Source organism: Podarcis liolepis, assembly GCF_965112155.1.
Source record: "Podarcis liolepis genome assembly, chromosome: 9".
Lineage (NCBI taxonomy): Eukaryota > Metazoa > Chordata > Lepidosauria > Squamata > Lacertidae > Podarcis > Podarcis liolepis.
The window spans coordinates 13394929-13415621 of NC_139564.1; the positions used below are offsets into that span (position 1 = coordinate 13394929).

At 43.3% G+C, this 20693-nt stretch overlaps 1 protein-coding gene across 5 annotated transcripts; it reads right to left on the reverse strand.

Moving 5' to 3' along the window:
* Positions 1 to 133: 133 nt before the first annotated feature.
* HNRNPD (heterogeneous nuclear ribonucleoprotein D) lies at positions 134 to 16734 on the reverse strand. Of its 5 annotated transcripts, XR_014515589.1 has the most exons (9): positions 15786 to 16734; positions 8525 to 8693; positions 8239 to 8400; positions 6698 to 6829; positions 4640 to 4739; positions 3760 to 3909; positions 1701 to 1798; positions 1281 to 1387; positions 134 to 469 (listed from the first exon to the last, which is right to left on the reverse strand). XR_014515589.1 is itself a non-coding variant. In XM_083458987.1 (8 exons), exons 1-7 carry the CDS (start codon positions 15989 to 15991, stop codon positions 1731 to 1733), a joined length of 987 nt encoding a protein of 328 aa, XP_083315113.1. In that variant the 5' UTR covers positions 15992 to 16734; the 3' UTR covers positions 134 to 469; positions 1701 to 1730. The 5 variants fall into 5 exon arrangements, 3 of the variants coding, with proteins under 3 accessions (XP_083315113.1, XP_083315114.1, XP_083315112.1); XR_014515590.1 differs by having other exon boundaries at positions 1281 to 1798; XM_083458987.1 differs by lacking the exon at positions 1281 to 1387.
* Positions 16735 to 20693: the final 3959 nt, after the last annotated feature.

The window sequence follows — 20693 nt, forward strand, 5'->3', positions numbered from 1 at the left end:
TTGCCCGCCACTGGTGAAGTACAGCCACAGTTGTCCTCTCAGAATTTTTACTAAATGGATGCATAAGCAGCTTAATACCTTCAAAGAACTCTCAAGAGCCTCCCTGTTCCCAAGAGGGAAAAAGCGAGTGCAATTTATACAAAAAGATTTATTAAAAAACCAGTAAGACACTACTACGTCATGACACTGTCACACTGGGCTTTAAACACAAGACTTTTGTTCTACAATACTGGGGAACAAAATGGGCGTGGGCATAAATCAAATTGATCCTTAAGCGTAGCAAAAAAAAAAAAAAAAAAAGACGGTGAAAGCAATTCTGTTGTAATGAGAACGCAATCAAACTTCAGAGGGACCAACATCTTACTTCCAATTCAGGGACTTGATACAAAAATTTTAGTTTGAACTGCTATTAGCAGGCAGCCTGAGCCGCCTCAAAATGAATCTTCAAATGAGAATACTGCTTGTCCACCTAGAGAGAAAGAAAGAGGGGTCAGTTTGTGAAGGCCACAAGTTCTAGCCAAAGTTACAGAAAGTGTTTAGATACCCCTATGTCCCACTATGTAAATATTGTATCAACATTAATCAAATATGCTTTTTTTATTTTAAAGCTGAACAGGAGAGTCCATGAGCTGGAAATCCACATGTGCACCACTGTTTGGAAAAGGGTCTTTCCACATCTCTGAAATTACTCAAGAAATACTTGTTTATTCACGAAATGCCGTAAAGGATCTCCCCAAAACCCTTTAATGCTCAACCACCACTGAGTAGCGGTAGTAGCTTAGCAAGTGGCTATTTTTGGCCCAAACACTTCTGTTAAAGACTTATAATTGCCAGCTAAAACAGCACTACTTGTCCATTAAGAGAAATACAACAAGGAGAAAGGGTTATTAAAATAGGTATACTATAAATAGGTGCATGTAGTATATATATATGTATATAATATTGAGAAGTTAGAGGAGTTGACACAACAGGACTTCAGCTCAAGAACATCTTGCAATTACTGCTACAACGTCTATAAAAATGGGAAAAGCAAGCATTAAAATAGATTAATAAAATATAAAATTAAAGACTGGAAAATCCAGAGACAAGCTGTATCCTTAGAAGAACAAACAGTTAAAATTATTCAGTAAAGCTGACGTATTTAACCATTACTGGGCCTGTAAAAAATGCATTAAAAATTACATTACAAGTAGTTTTACAAGCAAAGAAATAAGTGAAGGCAAAGCTTGAAGTATCCATTTTATTATAATGCTGATACAGGATGTTGGAAGAGACCATACCAAACGGCAGCATTCGAGAGCGTGAGCATCTCGTACCCTGTCCGCATTGAGCGGGCCTGTGAGAATCGGGAAGTCAGCGCGACACAGGGCCTGCAAGGAAGTTCCCGCTGGCGGGTACAAACAAGGTATAATATCAGAGTTAGTAGGCAATACTGTTTTCGCTGCAATTCCTTAATTTGTACCCATTAGCAGTACTTTACCTGTTAACTTTACTGACTTGTTAATTTACAGGGCAAAAGGCAAAAGCTTAAGAGCGCCTGGGTTACTTATCTTCAAAGGCATTACGTTACATTACGGTAAGCACTTCTGGGTGCTGCGAAATTTTAAAACATCAATCATTACAGTATCTTACGCAATGTACTCAAAAACAGCTACTATTAAGTATAAAGTTACGGCGCAGCTTACAAATGAGGGACGTACCTGTCTGGGGTGGGCTGCCAATGGAATAATTTAGTATGGTTTGTAGCTATTTTGATGACCTCCTCGCCGAGATATCTTCCCATAGCCACTCTGCTGATCTAAATAGGAGAAAAGGCAATTTAAGGCTCACGGAAGTTAAAGAGGCCACTGAGCTTTAAGACCATCTATTAATTTTGTAAAAGGCTAGATCCTCAAGAAAGCTCTTCACATAGTGCTAGCACCACACATATGACAGCGGAGCCCTCTTTTATGCCTGTCAATTCCAAGATAAATAGGGACAAACCACTACTTTTACAGAAGCAGGCCATGCAAGCTTCACCAGCCCAACAAGGTGATTCATTAAAGACTTCTATAATAATAATAAATTTTTATTTGTACCCCGCCCTCCCTGGCCGGAGCCGGGCTCAGGGCGGCTAACATCATAAAACTAACACAGTATACAAAGAACCCAAGAACATAAGAACAGGCAATCAATTAATTAAAATACATCTTAAAATTAGTTCAGAGCAAATTAAAATCTGGACAGATGGCAGCCCCCAGGTAAAATTGAGAATGGTTAATATTCTCCAGGGCCAACTGGTCTTATAAAGGACCTGTGAGCGGGCTAGGAGGCCTCTTTAATGCTTGTTCTTATACAGAAAGAAAAGAATCAGACTGAACCCCGACCAAAGGCCTGGTGGAACAGCTCCGTCTTGCAGGCCCTGCGAAAAGATGTCAAATCCTGCAGGGCCCAGGTCTCTTGTGAGAGAGCGTTCCACCAGGCCGGGGCCACAGCCGAAAAGGCTCTGGCTCTGGTTGAGGCCAGCCTAATCTCCCTGGGGCCTGGGATCTTCAGGGTGTTATTATTTGCAGACCTTAAGGTCCTCCGTGGGGCATACCAGGAGAGGCGGTCCCGTAGGTACGAGGTGTCCTAGGCTGTATAAGGCTTTAAAGGTTAAAAGCAGAACCTTAAACCTGATCCTGTACTCCACCAGGAGACAGTGCAGCTCATATAGCACCGGATGTATGTGCTCCCGCGGAGCTAAGATCTCCAAAATAAAAGCAGGCAGTGTCAGGTTAAAAGGGGGTACTCCAACAAATCTCCTCTCAGAAGGTGGTAGTAATAACGAAGGACGTTCAAGTCTCACCAGAAGTTTTGAAGGATGGAGAGCAAGCAACTTCAAGTTAATGACCAAAAATTTCCTTAAGAATATGACCTCTTTTGTAATTAGACTAATCTGCAACCTCATGGGGCTCTAAAAGCATTAGCAGCAGCAGCAGCAGTAGTAGTAGTAGTAGTAGTAGTAGTATACCACCCATCTGCAGATCTCAGGGCAGTTCATAACATAAAATAATAATCCCCCCTCCTAAAATACATTTAATAGGGCATCGGATGTCAATAAGCCAAATCAGTATGAATTTAAGTGCAGACTAACAAGTCCAACCTTGGTGCCATCATGGAAAGCCTATTTAAAACAAAAACAATACCACTTCTTGATTACTAGGTACTGGGCACAAGTCACTATATGCCTGATTAATACTGTTATCACCGAAAGGCATCTAAAAGATTGTAGCTTTCTGCCAGGATCACTGAGAATGTGTGTGCAGGCGTTGTGAAGAACAATGTCTACCACCTTCCAAGTTAAAAGTTTTGTTTGAGAAGGCGCACTAGCTTTCGGCTTGAGCCTGCCTTTTTCTCTTCCAGGCTGTCTCACGCCTCTGGTGTTCCTTGGCTGTTTTAGGTGAATGCCCAAAGAGCAACACAGGAACAAAACGAGGGAGGGAAAAAACAAAAGAGCTGCAGAAGGGCTGCAGTGCAGACGTATCCCGAGGACAGCTCCCAAAAGGGCACTCCAAAAACGCAAGTGCAGTGTTCCGTTAGCGAATTGATCCGCCTTTCAAATTACTTAAAACAGATTTCCTCTGCTAAAAACAGAAGCCTAGCATTTTCCATTAAAGTGCTACTCAGCTGTGCCTTTCGGACACTAGAAAGAAAGCACCCTGGATTCTGATTTGGTAGCCATCACCCGAATCAACAGCATTTGCTGGTATGCAAAATATAAAGCATATCTACACTTACTGCTATAATCTCCGTATCCGTAATAGTTGTTGTAGCCAGTGTAGTCATAACCTCCGTAGCCACCATACCCTTGGTTGTTGTATCCACCATAGTTGCCATACCCCTGGTTCCAATAATTACTGTATCCGGGGTTCCAGCTTTGACTGGGGCCTGCAACAGAAGTAAGAGATGGTCATTGGGGGAAGGGGGGGGGGAATAGCCTAAAATGAACAGTCCTAAACTCTACAAGGCAGCTGGGCTACTCCATCCCTTCTGCTGAGACCCTAGCTGCTTTGGGGCCTTTCTCAGTTGTCAGGCTACTGGAGGTTTCGAACTAAGCTGATCACTGTAGGAACTGCACTGTAAGAACTGGTGCCTGAACTTGCTGTTCTCCTTTCTTTCTCATGGCTTATGTGCTACTCTTACTACTGATCTTTGTAAGCTGCTCTAGAAGCCTTTTTGGCAAGGTTAAAGTCTTTGAAATAAAGTGCTATTATGCACACTTAACTGGAAGGAATTCCACTGAAATCAGTGAACTGAATTTCCAAGTAAATTATTTTATTTTTAAGTATACTGGGTGTTATGTATGGTTCAGCAACAGCTACACTGTGCCAAACACCAAGCTATGTTAGCTAGCTTTCCACTATGTTGAAGTATAACTTTATTCTGTGAGCAACCACTCAGGTTCCTTGTAATCCTGAATTGTTAAAAAGGACTGTCAGTTAATATAAAAAGATTCAATGCCTAGGGCCAGGCGCTGTAGATCAGGTAGGCGCACTGAGTTCACAGAGATGCTTGGGGAATTTTTAAAACAGAAAGCTGAAAAACATGCACTAGAGAGAACAGATCTTCGAGCAGGTACTGGAATTAAGTATCAGTGCCAGTTAAATAAAAAATTTACCTCCACCTCGGCCACGAGCTCTTCCAGCAAATCCCCCTCGTGTTCCCCACTGCTGCTGCTGCTGATACTGTTCTTTTGACATCGCTACTTTTATTTCACACTGAAAGAATGATAAGTAATAGTTATTTCTGCAAAGTGCAAGTGAGCAGCTCTTTCAGGTTCAATGCCCATTTACTTTAACACTACTAAATTCATCAAAAATAGCAATGCAATTTAAGGAATTAGTTGGCACCTCCAGTTAAACAAAACTTACAGCAGGTAAAAACTGCAGCTATATTATAGTTAAGTGTTAAATCTTCATTTTCACAAAAACACTAGTAAGAATTGAGCTTTGAAGAGGTATAGAGGCGCTGCTCAACATTCAGGAGCTTTAACTTAATCTTTTTAACCAGCAAAATCTTTGCTGGTAAGCGACAACTTAGTTTTAGTTTTGGAAACTATGTCATTTTAGTAAGAAGTTACAAGCTCCAAATAAGCCTATCTACCAGTCACTGGCAGAAGAGGGATTGCTCTTTTAGAAGAAGTAAATACTGTTTCCAAAATTATGAACTACCCAGCATAAACTGAAGTTTAAATGCTTGCAATGTTACACTGAATGGTGTAATCCGGGGTAGGGAACCTCTGGCTCGAGGGCCTAATTACTCCCAATTTGGCTTGAGAGGCCATTTTCACAATACCATGCCCCACCTGTGTGGGACAGGGAAAGACGCAGCTATAAAGGAGCAATAAAAGGTAAAGGGGCCCCTGACCGTTAGGTCCAGTCACAGACGACTCTGGGGTTGTGGCGCTCATCTCACTTTATTGGCTGAGGGAGCCGGCATACAGCTTCCGGGTCATGTGGCCAGCATGACTAAGCCGCTTCTGGCGAATCAGAGCAGCGCACGGAAACGCCGCTTACCTTCCCGCCGGAGTGGTACCTATTTATCTACTTGCACTTTGACGTGCTTTCGAACTGCTAGGTAAGCAGGAGCAGGGACCAAGCAACAGGAGCTCACCCCGTCGCGAGGATGCAAACTGCCGACCTTCTGATCGGCAAGCCCTAGGCTCTGTGGTTTAGACCACAGCGCCACCCGTGTCCCATATAAAGGAGCAATAAGGACCTTCAAATTACCTCCCACTACCAGCACCAACTGAAATGAACAAACGCCTCTGAAGGTAGGCTTACGCTGATAGCGCACCTGCAAAGCGTTTGGTGCAGCCCCTTTGAACCTTGACAAGCGGGTATCCCAGCCCACCCACTGACATTGGCCCAAAAGATGGGGAATTAAGGGTGTGGCCTACTGGCCACATACAGTTATCCACTCCCAGCATAATGTCACAAGCAGTTGGTTTTCTAGGTTCTGTCCCACCCTTCGCCCTGCCCTACAAAAGGCCTCAGCACAGTCAATATCCCATGCCCAGTCCTCACTGGGCTGTTTTCAGATTCCCCCTCCCTCTCGCAAGAAGTGTGCATTCCTGCAAGCCTTTGGGGTTCACCTCAAGCCTGCTAATATACCGCCCTCCTTCTGTATGGATGGTGTCGTCAACTACATAAAGACCAGCACTTGGATAACTAAGCTCTATATCAAGTACATAGCGATGATTTCAAAGTACTGTATTTTTTGCTCTAGAAGACTCACTTTTTCCCTCCTAAGAAGTAAGGGGAAATGTGTGTGTGTCTTATGGAGCGAATGCAGGCTGCGCAGCTATCCCAGAAGCCAGAACAGCAAGAGGGATCGCTGCTTTCACTCTTGCTGTTCTGGCTTCTGAGATTCAAAAATTTTTTTTCTTGTTTTCCTCCTCCAAAAACTAGGTGCGTCTTGTGGTCTGGTGCGTCTTATAGAGCGAAAAATGCGGTGCTTTTTCAAAACAGAAGAGTTGAAAATATTTCTAACAGTTGTGTGTGTGCATGCATGCTTTTAAACAAATGTTTAACCCCTAACATCCACCAGCGACTCCTCCCTTTGTGTTTTCTTGTCAACTCTTCTGTCTTGATAATAACTGGCTGTTATTGACCAAGCAAAACCAGGATTCTCTTTCTAAAGAGGAGGTGCTTTGGAATCATAGCTTGAAACATACTTTACTGAGACCAACGTTGTGGTATTTTTTCTCCATAATTTTCTTCACTGGATCTTCTTCTTTGAAAGTAATGAAGCAAAAACCACGACGCTTGTTAGTTTTGTTGTCCATGGGAAGTTCTATCGATTCCACCTGATCAAGAGATACACAGATGACACAAAAGTATGTATTTTGAACAGCTTATAGCTAAAAGCACACGAAGAGCGTTGTTTCAAAATTTATATTAAATAAGAACAATAGAGGATGCAAGTAGTCAGGATGCAAGTAGTCAGCTGAAATTGAAACATCACCATCAATGATTGTATGAACCATAAATAGAAACCAAACCATAGTCTTAACTGAAGTGCAGGGAAGCCATTATTTACAGCCATTTTCCTGCTCAAGACCCAAGTCTCTGGGCAAAATGGCCTTCAGAATGTATGACTATGATTTGTCCATTCACACATCATACTAAGTCACGGTAGGTTTCCTTGCTCATGGTTTGCTGCAATGTTTGAAATAAGCCTCTGCACCCAGGAAAGTGCCCAGAGGTAACCCCGCCCCACAATGGATTACTAAATTACTGAAAGAAAACTATGTTAATTGCAGAAACATTAAATTGTTCAGAGCCAATTTAACCATTAGAGAAAAATGCCTGCAGTAGAATTTTGAATACATATAAAATCTCAGGCTCTCAAAAGAAATTGGCCTGCAACTGAAAAATTTCAACCAGTTTGTCTTATGGATATTACTACTCTAATATTTAATTTGAACTTTTATTGGCTGGGTCAATTAGGCAGTGGTTTTGTTCTGAAGCAATAATAAACAGTGCACTCCACATCCTGCTGAACTCAGGGCAAGCCTCCCATTGATTTCAGTGAAGCTGGTAGTATACCCTACTGCTCTGGAAACAAATTAGCCCCAATACAACTGTAACATCCAGAACAGCACAACACAGCTTTTAAACTGATCCATAGGGGGAAGTCAATAGGAGCCAATAAGCACCTGGTTTAGGATAGTTCTTAGGGATGAACTAAATGTCTATGTCCTCAAACTGAGGCCAGGATAGAAACTGGTAGTAAGAATGTGGAGACAACAAAGAACCAAAAGTAGCATCGCAAAAATTACATGCAAACAAGAGATTAAAAGTACCACGAAGGGACAGCTTTCTTATTGGGTAGCTGGACCTTTTTTCTCAGAGCTGCTTCTGTAAGGAATACCAAGCAGAGATTTCCTAGGTATGCCAACTGTCATGAGTTTCATTATTCCCAACAGTTGCATTTGAACAGGGGGTCAAACTTGCCCTACAGCGATGAAATAATTCTGCCCTCCCCCCCAAAAAAATCCTCGCCCCATTTTCGTCAGTAAACTGTTTTCCAAAAAATATTTTGGGGGAAGTTGTGAATAAGTATGAGTGGTATCTAATAGTGTCTATTTCCCTTCCCCACTGCTATACATACCCTAAAGTTGCTCAGGAGATTCTATCAGCCACTCTGAGCAGTTCTGGAGGTAGGGGAATTACCAAACTAACTCAATATAAACAGACTGGGCAGGTGACTTACCTCGCCAAAACCTCCAAAGTATTCCCTTATTTTTTCCTCAGGCGTATCTGGAGATAGCCCACCAACAAAAATCTTTTTAACTGGTTCTTTTGTTTTCATCGCTTTTGCTCTTTTGGGATCAATCACTTTTCCATTCAGCTTGTGTTCTTTCTGATCCATGACCTGTAAAAAAATAAAGCATAAAAAACATGGCATCTTAAACTCTATTTCCTTGGATACTCAGCAAGAACTAGCATAGATCTTTTCTGAATTCTTGCAACAATGACAAAGCATCTTGAACACATACCTTGTCTACGCTCTCAGCTTCCTTGAACAGCACAAACCCAAAGCCTCTGGACCGCCCTGTAATTGGGTCTAACTTCAGGGTGCAGTCTACAACTTCACCAAATTTCGTGAAGTAATCCTTAAGATCCTTCTTTGTAGTATCCCAGCTGAGGCCACCGATAAACATTTTCCTGCAGAAGAAAACAAACGTTCAGATGTTCAGAAGAAAACAAACGTTCAGACTTTAATGGACTTTGCTAGAACAGTAGCAGAGCAATGTGAATAGCCATTAGATAACCTGCCCCAAAGCAATGCCTGCCGTTCTCTCCCACCCATAGACCTAGGTACCTGCCAAAACAAGCAGTGTGGGGGACAACTGGCAAGCCATCTGAAAAGGGGCTACACACCCCTTTTATAATGAATACACTACTGAAACTAATCAGAATTGCAACAAGAATGCTACGGTAAAAGCAAAACCCTACTCCCCTTTACCATCCCAGCATATCCCAAGGTAACACCCATCTCAGCAGCCCAAGGTACTTCTAATAGCTAGAACATTACTTAAACATATAGCGCTGCCATTTTGACATGGAAGTAACCACATAAACTGGCTGGTGCTACTAAGATAGATAGATAATTTATTGCGGTCGGAGACCAGTGGTGCTACTTAAATTTCACATCCAAAGCTGGCTGATTCTATTGTTCTCTTGTGAACTGCTTGGGTTTCTTACAGGCTAGTGCAAATACAAACCAGTTGCCTAAAATGCAGAACGTCAACAATAAAAGCTTTACACCAAGCATCAAGAATCCTAATGATGTGTTAGTTCCAGTTCTGCTAATTTGTGAGTGAATATACTTCTGCAACCCAGTGGATTGCAGTGGATGCTCCTCCTTGCGGAAGGGAAAGGGGGGAGGAAAGTTTCACCAATTCCCTCTTAAGCCTCCAAAGCAACACTGAATGCTATTCCAGAGGCCCCTCCCTCGGGAACAGATCTCAGGGGAAGGGCGTGGGAACTGCAGAAAGGAAAGGAGGAAATAGTAAAGTTAACCCCAACCCTTCCACTAATGGGCAGCCTGGATCCAACCCCATGAATGTTTGTATGGTATAAAAGCAATGAAGTGCACAAACTAGTCAGGTTGATTATTGCAGCAGGCTCCAAGACCAAAAAATAAAAAATAAATATGACAGTCAAAGCTGCAGAAGTCCTGTATGAACTAGTTTTGTGATTACAATGATTTTCACACAAGACAGCACTGCTATCAATGATGACAGACCTCTCCCAAATCAAGTATGTAACCCAGGAGCTACTTCCAAGCAAAGAGGTCGAGACATGTCCACCACTCCCCACAGAATGAACAGTGAATAATACTTAAGTAAGTCAGAGCTTGGGGGAAGGGTTAGCCTAAATTGTTTTGAGATTAAAACAGGGAAAGGGGGGGGGGGACAGCCCACTGATCAACTCCCACTGTTGTAACTGTACCGGAAAAAGGCACATACTAACTTTTGTTCAGGAGGCTGTCCCTTCACCACCTTGCATTCAGTCAGGGATTTCCTTATCTTAAGGCTGCACCTTTTAACTGCAGCTGTGCCTGAAACACCATGTGACGCAATATGGGTTGCTGCTAGAAGTAACATCCCATCTTTGAGCTGCAACTTTCACGTAAAAAGAACCACCTCCGCGGAAGGCTGAGCGCTAACTAAGAGCAATAAGAGAAATCATAAGAGCTGCAGGCTTCCTGAAGCTATTTTCAAGATATTTTTTTAAAAAAAAATAATATTTATTGCTTTTCCAACAATTTAAACACTACAAAAAACAACAACAAAAAGAATAGACAATACAATACAATGCAAAAACACCACATAACACTAACACAAAACACTAACACATAAAACTAACAAAACAAAAGCAATTTAAAACACATCAAATAATTTCAATATCTTATCTTTCATTCACTTATTTCAGCGACCTCCTCACACCTCCCTGTTTGTATTCCACTTCCGTTAATTATTTCAGCAATTCCTTTCCATCTTCCTGTTTTCTATCCTAAAATTATCTTAACATTCTGACCTTATTTTTCCCCTTTAATATTCTATTAATCTATTTATACTTAATTCCTTATAACATTTCTACTAAAGCCATATATCTTCATTCCAACATTCTTCTAACATTCATTAATTTTGCAGTATTTCTGTAAATAATCTTTAAACTTTTTCCAGTCCTCTTCCACCGACTCTTCTCCCTGGTCTCGGATTCTACCAGTCATTTCCGCCAATTCCATATACCGTATTTTTCGCTCTATAAGACGCACCAGAACACAAGACGCACCTAGTTTTTGGAGGAGGAAAACAAGAAAAATAATATTCTGAATCTCAGAAGCCAGAACAGCAAGAGGGATCACTGCGCAGTGAAAGCAGCAATCCCTCTTACTGTTCTGGCTTCTGGGATAGCTGCGCAGCCTGCATTCGCTCCATAAGACCCACACACATTTCCCCTTACTTTTTAGGAGGGGAAAAGTGAGTCTTATAGAGCAAAAAATACAGTAGTCCATCAACTTCATCTGCCATTCTTCCTAGGTGGGTAAATCTTGTGTCTTCCAATACTTCGCGATGAGTATTCTTGCTGCTGTTGTTGCATACATAAAAAAGTTCTATCCTTCTTTGGCACCAATTGGCCGACCATGCCCAGGAGAAAGGCCTCTGGTTTCTTCAGGAAGGTATATTTGAATACCTTTTTCATTTTGTTATAAATCATCTCCCAGAATGTCTTAATCCTTGGGCATGTCCACCATAGGTGAAAGAATGTACCTTCAGTCTCATTACATTTCCAACATTTATTCTTGGGCAAATGGTAGATTTTTGCAAGCTTGACTGGTGTCATGTACCACCTATAAATCATTTTCATTAAGTTTTCTCTTAATTACATGCTGTGAATTTCATACCTGTGGTCCATAACAGCCAGCCATCATTATGTTATGTCCAACATCTTGTGCCCATTTAATCATAGCTGATTTCACCATTTCATCCTGAGTATTCCATTTCAACAGCAAGTTATACATTCTTGACAAATTCTTAATTTTTGGGTCTAATAATTCTGTTTCCAATTTTGATTTTTCCACCTGGAAACCAACTTTTTTTGTCCAAATTGTATGCCTCCATTATTTCGTAATAATGGAGCCAATCTCGCACTTTGTTTTTCAATTTTTCAAAGCTCTGCAATTTTATTCTGTCTCCATCTTGTTCCAAAATTTCCCAATATTTCGGCCATTTGGCCTCCCTGAAGCTATTTTCAAGATAGGCTCATGCAAAAATAAATAAATTTGAAGACAGGTATGTAAGTGAATGTGGAAGACAAACTTACCAGCTCCCCCCCTATCTTTTTAATGATTGTATTAAAAAAACTAATTTGGCATGTTTGTTACAATCTTGCAAATAATTTGACAGAGGTTGCTAGTATACAACCTTTGTATTGGGCTGTTCATGCTCAGTAATTTGTGATACACTGAACTGAACTGTCAAGGTCTTTCCTGTCTCGTCACCTGCACAGGATTATTAAGAACACACCAAGTGAATGGATACTTACAAGTTTGGTTTGTTCTATGGTGCTCTGAGCACTCCAAGTGGAAGATACAACTCAAATGTACTATTTGAACAGCTGCCTTTACTGATAATGTTGTGGTGCAGGCCTCCCTGCTTACTGAAGATATTGGTGCATTAGAGAACCACACCTGGAATGCAAACTCCTACAGGTTTAACTGTTACAGTTTCCATGCAAGAAGTCCAATAATTGTAATCTAGTAGACAACGGAATGCCTAATGCAGTGTTTCTCAAACTTGGGTGCCCAGCTTATACTGGACTACAACTCCCATCATTCCTAGTTAGCAGGACCAGTGGTCAGGAATGGTGAGTTGTAGTCCAACAGCAGCTGGGGACCTAAGTTTGAGAAACACTGGTCTAATGAATCTAACACTGAGCATCTTTAAAAGTATTACAATTTTCGGAGTTCCCTTCTGGAAGTTCTGACTGTTAACCCATTTCAGGTTTAGAGCATAAATGAGTTTCACAGATTCAGAGCACTTCAGTACAAAATGAAACTGCAATCCAGTTGCACATCTGCTATCTTTATCACACAGAAAACAAGATTACTAGCAGTGCAGGAATGTCATTGGATCATCTTGTAGGCATATTACATTCTTTACTACTGTATTAGGCAAGGCCAGAAATGAAAAGATTTCACAAGTATAGGAAGAAATTATTCCTGCTAATTAAATCATGCCAAGACAGCATTTTAGGACCAAAGAAGGCAAGAGGCATAAATATGGGGTTACAATTCTTTCCAAAGACCGTGAGCAAAGCCCATTTTAAAAAAAACTACTCACGTGTACAGATGCTCAAAAGTCGGCTACGGCCTGCTTTATATATTATGGCAGTAAAACAGCTACCCAGAAAGGAATTGGTTCAACCTATGTGGACATAGCTTTAACACAAGTGGTTAACCCTGCAGCTCCACTCCCATCGCTCAGCTTGGGCACTGAGGTTCTCCTCAGAGGGTCTTCTGCTGGTTCCCTCACTGCGAGAAGTAAAGTTACAGGGAACCAAGCAGAGGGCCTTCTTGGTAGTGGCACCCACCCTGTGGAATGCCCTCCCTTCAGATGTCAAGGTTAACAACTACCTGACGTTTAGAAGACATCTGAAGGCAGTCCTGTTTAGGGAAGTTTTTAAGGATTGATGTTTTTGTCATGGTTTTAGATATGTTGTAAGCCTTCCAGACAGGCGGCGTATAAATAATAAAAAATTATTAATTATTATTATTATTATTATTATTATTAAGGTTCTCAGTAGCACTCATTCAGTATTGTATAAACCAGGAACCATCATTTGATTAGTTTCAAAGGCAAGAGTGCTCCACAGTTGAGGGACAGTCTCAACAGCCCAGGCTTAATGCTAATAGCAAATGGATGCTCATATTTGAACTTAGAATCACATAAAATAGGGACACGGGTGGCGCTGTGGGTAAAACCTCAGCGCCTAGGGCTTGCTGATCGCATGGTCAGCGGTTCGAATCCCCGCGGCGGGGTGAGCTCCTGTCTTTCGGTCCCAGCTCCTGCCCATCTAGCAGTTCGAAAGCACCTCTAAGTGCAAGTAGATAAATAGGTACCGCTTTCTAGCGGGAAGGTAAACGGCGTTTCTGTGCGCTGCGCTGGTGCCGGCTCGCCAGAGCAGCTTCGTCATGCTGGCCACGTGACCCGGAAGTGTCTCCGGACAGCGCTGGCCCCCGGCCTCTTAAGTGAGATGGGCGCACAACCCTAGAGTCGGACACGACTGGCCCGTACGGGCAGGGGTACCTTTACCTTTACCTATCACATAAAATAGCAGCATAGACCATCATGCTGAGTCCCAGTGATTTAGGTTACTTAGTATGCCTTAACTAGCACTATCTCAATAACATAGCCCAGCCAGGAGAGCTGCAGTATTTTTGAGCCCAACACTATGGAATAATCTCCCTAGGGAGGCCACCTGGCACCCAACTTGCTGTCTTTTCAGCATCTGGCTAAGGCTTTTCTTCTGTCCCAGTTTTAAAGATCTGGCTTTACGGTTGGCCACTTTAAAGTATGTACTTGGCAGCTGCTTAGTTCTGTGATATATATATTTGGTTGTCTCTTAAGTTGTGGTTTTATTATAACGTTGTTGTTTTGCTAAAGCCATCCAGAACTCCAAAAAGCTTGCCACATTTTTGTTACATTTTAGCTAGTGCTAATAAAAATATTGCCCAACTGTGGATTCTAGAGGTTTCTTCCCCCATATGGGGGAACATGGCTACCTTTTGCTTCTTATTTTACAAGCTAATAAATGGAAACCTTTAAAGTCATCCCCAGGGAAACCACATTACAAAACTCTAGGCTCGGAAGTACAAATGAATGAATGGCTATCACCAGAGTAAATTACTTATGTATATGCTACAAAAGGATACTGCTCAGCTATCCTGTTAACATTTTCTCCCATGCATTACATAAGACATGCAATATACATTAGTTGAGGGAACATAGTGTTATCCTTTCCACACTGTAAAAGTCTCAAAGTAAGAAAGCTGCTTAGGTGACCAACCTAATCCACTGAAAGACAATGCAACCTTCGGCCAGATAGTGGATACCCTCATTATAAACAGTGGGGATGGGCTTTTCACCCAGGATTTCCACATATCTCTGCAGCCACTAACACAAGGCACAGATAAAGACAATGCCATGGGACCACCAAGTAAAAAGTAGATTTCATGACGGGACAAAAGAGAGCTCAGTGGAAAGCATCACATTCGTTTTGAAAGCTACAGAATGTGTACCACCAAGCTCTTGCATGAGCTTATATGACTGTCTTTTGCACAATATACACAACTGAAAATTTGCACAGAATGGGCTCCACTCGCGCCATTTCTAGCGAGGTAGCAGCGCAAGTCCATCTGCAGTGAAAACAATGAGCCTTGTGACCGTCTACTCTCTGCGAGGCCACAACTCTTTGTTTTCACGCATCCTGGGCTAAAAACAAACAAACAAAAACCAGCAGGGCTCATAAGCCATCGTCTGCATTTGACAGCCACTTCTAGACGGCTGTTTTAGTGCATTTTTATAGCGCCCAGACCATGCACACCGGAGCATCCACTTTCGCACCATGCAGCCCCCTCTGCGTTAGATGCATTTTGCTCCGTTGCAACCCGAGAGTGACTTCCAACTCTTCTCCCTTACAAAGTCGGCAGGGCTGCCGAAGCAAACGGGGGCCACTCTTTCTTTATATATAAAAAAGAAGCCACGCGGGGTTCGCTAACGCAGACCCTACGGGCAAGGTCTCGAGGGCCATAAAACCAGAAACACATAGGCACAACCCACCCCCACCCACCCGTCTCCGGAGCAAAGTAAGGCTGCGAAACGAAGAGATCGCTCTTGCAACAGGCAGCTGCTCCTCGGAAGTCGCCCGAGGCGCAGGAGCGCCGCTCGCCCGCTTAGACCTGGAAGCCATCAGGTAAAAGCATCAGATAAAGCGTCCACGACCCCCGTTTCCTTCCTCCCCGGAGGACTCGCGCCTCTCCATCCTAACACTACCCGGGGAGGGGGAGGGGAAGCGAAGCACCACTGAGGGGGCAGCAGAACCAATTTTGGGGAGGGGAAAAGGAGGTTCCCCTAGGAAATAATGCCGCCGGTTACGTTTCTCCCGACTCGGGAGTAAGCAGGCGGGTCAACGCGAGGCGGGATGAGGCCCACCGTCGTTCTCCTCCTCCACCACCCGCTCGCCTACCCTTCATCCTCCTCGTTTTTGCTCGCGTCGATTTTCGCTCCCTCCGATTCTCCTGTGCCGCCGCCGCCGCCGCCTCCTCCTCCTCCGCCGCCGCCACCTCCTTCGGCGCCGCCACCGCCTCCGTTGCCCGAGGCCCCTTCAGGCTGCTCGGCCTGCTCCGAAGCCTCCGCGGCAGCGGCATCTCCGGCCAACGACTGCTCCGACATGGTGCCTCGGCCGGCTGGTCTCGCAGGAAAAGGGAGAGAGGAGCGTCACCGAAGGTTTGTTGGGGGGGGGGGAGAGAAGAAGAAGGCGGGATCCTGCGAGGCGGGGGGGGGGAGAGGAGTCAGTAGGGGCTGCGCTGCCCGACCGCGACGAAAACCGCGACGGCGGCGACGTGCCAAGCGCGGGCTGCTGGCGTTTCCCTCCTTTCTCGCACTTTAATGGCGCCGCCTCGATGGTTGCCAACCTAAAATGGCCGACGGAAGGAATGCGGCGGCGGCGCGGCCACGTGACCGACGCCCCAGTTTTCTTTCTCTCCCCCTCCCTTCCTCACGCCGTGCGCGCGCATTCCCTCGCCTTGAGGTCGTTTTGCTAGAGGAAACCATAGAGACGCAGGCGGACGGGGGACATAGAGGGGCCGCCGGTGGCGGCGTGGCGTCTTTTCTATTCCGCTAGTCTAGTCAGCCCCTTCGGTCGTGTTGCTTGTTGTTATTGCGTTTATTTATTATTCGTTAGGACTGCCTCAGCTTCCCTCATGTAATCCCAGGGCAGTTTAAAAAACAAAAAAGCAGGTCCGCAGCAGTTTTAACAAGACATTACAAAACGATAAAATCACAAATAAAACTGAAATGAAATAAATAAATAAAATAAAACTGAAGTGAATAATAAGGGGGGAGCAGACAATAGGAAGGCCGCCATCACAGGCCTCACAACACAAACCCCGGATGTAGGAGGTTTATTTCTCCCACAGAAGAACTCGGAGCGCCACTCGGGCTCCCTTTATTCCTGTCACAGAAGCGCCGCCATTCCGTGAAAGAGGAGGTCTCGGAGCCGGAGATCCCGCGAGGGTCTTTCCGGGACGCGGGAGGGAAGAAAGGGCCGCGCGACTCCCTCGCAGGAGAGGAAGGGCGTTAGGCGGCGGCGGCCCAAGGCTGTCCTGGATTAGACCAGTAGCTGCTAAAATAAAGGATTAAGATCGGAACTATTGTATTTGGGCCGATTAACAGGACTGGAGCAGGGCCAAGGAATCACATCAACTCCTGATAACCAGAACAAGGGAAGTCATCCAAGTGTTTAATTCGGAACTGAATTAATTGGCTCTTTTACTTGTATTATGATTTGGTATTTTATTAATATGGCCTGTTATTTATGAAAAATTAATAAAAAGTACTTTAAAAAAATCTGTCCTGGATTATGAACACGCCACCGGCTCTTGCACAGCTTGCACGACCACGACCGTTTGCTATTGCATTTATTGCGTTTGCAAATTTCCGCCCGCATTTAACAGGCGAACGATCCTGTGAACAATCCCACGCGCGTCCAGAACACGTTCGGCGATGAGAAACGCTTTGTGCAGTGCTGTATGAGAAAGAAACGAGATGGGTTTGTGTGTGAGAGACATGCTGAGTACCCACTTTTATTTATCGAAATAGAATCTTTTTAAAAAACAAAAAGCATCAGCTTCATCCACCTGATAAAGCGGACTGTGGTCCACCAAAGCCCATGTCATAATAAACCTCTTTCAATGCGCCACGAGGCCCTTCGTTTTTGCTGCAAAAGACTGAAACGGCCATCCCTGTGCAAATCTGAAAGCAATTACACATTTGAAAATTAGACAGGCAATATTGTACTAAGAACCTCAAAAAATGCATAGCAGCCTGGATTATAGTGTGTGAAACAATACTGCCTGCTCTCTTTTGACTCAGTATATTCGCAGTCTCGCCTAGAGATGCCGGGAGGATTGAATCTGGGGCATTGTGCTCACATGCAAAACAGGCACACTACTATTTGCTGGGCGCTCTTAAACCGGGCTACCCACCCAGCCAATCTTCCATCATCAATGGGGCTTAATACTGATTTATCCGCATGGTTCTTTTAGGGATAATAGATGCCAGTAAAGTGCTACATAAAATATACCAGTAGTACAAACAGCATATTTTTAATACAGGAATTTCACAGGTGGCAGAGAGCAGATTGCCATACTGGAACAAGTGAGCTTCAAGAGGAGACAGTTAACATGAATTAAATTCATCAAGAGGTTCAGTGCTGTCACTTTTGGGTTGGCTCACAGGTTTTTAGTAACGCTGCCAGGATTTATCAATAACAGCTTCTTGCGAACAGTCAGTGTTAATTAGTTATCACTGTTCTTTTCTGCATTTCATTTCTTTCTGAACTGCTTACAATTCCCTCCCAGTATTATACACACCTGCCTGCTGGCTTATTCAATCTGAAAAAGACTGCATTCTTTGAAACTAGAGTTCTAAACTAGTTAAGTCTTTAAAATATACAAGACCCTTAGTTTATGAAGGGGAACATGCTAGTCTGTCAGTGAGAATGCTTTGCCTCAAAGTCTCACGTTCAAGGGCAAACTCTCTTCCTGATGTCGAGGCTCTCATTAAATATCCGTATACACTAGGCAAATAAATGGTTCTTTTCCCAGGCCTTAGGCTAATTAAACCATCTAGTCGTACTTTGAATCCCAAGCACCTTGCAACTCAAAACATTTTGGCTCCCGAACGCACTCCTGCAGCCAACTGGAAGCTGCGCCTTAGTTGTCAGTTTCAGAAGTTGAACAGACTTCCCGAACAGATTCTATTCGACAACCAAGGTACGACTGTATAGCCTTTTAAACTGGGGGGGGGGGGGATTGTTTTTACTGATTGTATTTTTGTTTTACAGTATATTGTAACCTGCTCTGTGATCTTTGGATGAAGGGTTTAGAAATTTGTTTGAACTCTGGCATTTCCAGATAGGGGTAGGAGACCCTGCATCTGAAATGCTGGAAATCCTGCAAATCAGCATAGGAAATATATTACTGAATAGCCAAGTGGTCTGACTAGGGCATATGGCAGCTTCGTTATCTTCCTAGGACCCGAGATTTACCGTAGTTTTGAAAGAGAGGAGTTTGGACTTTACAGTGGTGCCCCACAAGACGAATGCCTCGCAAGACGGAAAACTCGCTAGACGAAAGTTTTCCGTTTTGGAGGTGCTTCGCAAAACAAATCTATGGGCTTGATTCGCAAGACGAAAATGTCTTGTGAGTTCCTGCGGGGGGGTTTGCTCCCCCCCTTTTTTCTAAGCCGCTAATCAGCTGATCCGATAAGCTGATAAGCCACTAAAAGCGCTAATCCGTCAATGGGCTTGCTTCGCTAGACGAAGAGAATCACAGAACGGATTCTTTTCGTCTTGCAAGGCACCACTGTATATCCCACCTATTACTCCCCTTAAGGAATCTCAAAGCGGCCAACAATCTATTTTCCCTTCCTCCCCCACAACACTCTGAGGTGAGTGAGGCTGAGACTTCAGAGAAGTGTGACTAGCCCAAGGTCAGCCAGCAGCTGCATGTGGAGGAGCGGGGAAGCAAACCCAGTTCACCATATCGCTCTTAACCACTACACCATGCTGGCTCTCTTCAAAGAACTGGTGGCAACTTCTAAGGATGAGGACACAGGGGAAAGTTTTTAAATGCAAAAAAAGGATGGGGAAGTAGGATTCCCTCTCAGATTACATGTACTGTATTGCATACTAACATCGAAACTGTGTGACCATTATTTAAATTGCTCAATTACTATCATGGTCAAAGGTCCTTTTTGGTGACCACTCAACATTAGGGTAAGGCGAGATCACTTGACAGTTTGATTGGTCTCAATGAGAAAAAGAGCCTCTTGCCTCATAAAACCCAGACTATCGTTTTTATTATTCTTTAATATATTCTTTTATATAGAAAGAATGCAGCACTGAAAAAGCCACATCCCAAAATACCATATAATACTAGATAAGGGAGCAATAGTGAAAGGGCAAGTACTCATGGAGTAAACTCCCCAGGCACTGATTATTTTCATAGGGTTTGCTTTTCCTGCTGACTAGCACTCATTTCCATTTCTACCTTAGATTCCTTTTACTGTTAAGGTCACTGGACTGTAGAAATCTAAAGACTGCTAAGACACAGCCTGCTCGTTTACAAAAAAATAAAGCTCAGGGGGAGATGGAGAGACTAAACACTATTCATACCTTTAGTTTTCCGAAGATCAGACAAAGTTCTTAGATTCCATTTGAAAGCCCTAGTGTTTATGCCAGTGATTGTCATTATCATAACTAAGGCTAAGTAGACACACTGCATCACCCCATTGTGTTTATCAGCAGCAGACTAGACTGTGTTGGCTGCAACTGCCAAGTCGGTGTCAAAGCATGAGCAATGGACAAACAACCCTCCTAGTACTTAAAACTTTTGATTAGATTGTTTGTTGTTTTAATGAAACAGCATTTTGTCTTCCTTAGTAGTAAAAACACCTTAGTTGCACAACTTAATTAAAATGCAATTTAAAAAAAAAAAACACCCAAACAACCAGCCAACAATTTTCAGTAAACCTAGGGTATGTTTCAGTCTCTGTTCAGTGTTTTTCAAAGAAAAGGGATGACTTCCCTCCAAGCAGCTGCATCATACATAGATTAGGGACTATATATCAACATAAAAGATCACACTTGCTTCTATAATCAATAAAGTCTCTTCATTTTTTAAATGAAAACGTCGGTGATAGAATCATGTTGCAGTACAGCATGGAATACAGTTGAGACACACATACCCTTGCATTTCTCTAGCACACACAGTGTGGGTTTAACATGTTGCAATATTGCTCACAAGTACCTAATGGTATTCTTGAGCCTGATACAACCACCGTGGTATTCTCAAAATGCTGAAGACAGCAC

Excerpts from the sequence above, each read along its gene's own strand:
- HNRNPD (XM_083458987.1), bottom strand. The coding sequence starts at position 15,991 with ATGTCGGAGCAGTCGTTGGCCGGAGATGCCGCTGCCGCGGAGGCTTCG. Across the intron at positions 8,401-8,524 it reads AAGCTGAGAGCGTAGACAAG|GTCATGGATCAGAAAGAACA; the intron begins GTATGTGTTCAA and ends ATTTTTTTACAG. Across the intron at positions 3,910-4,639 it reads AGCTCGTGGCCGAGGTGGAG|GCCCCAGTCAAAGCTGGAAC; the intron begins GTAAATTTTTTA and ends CTTCTGTTGCAG.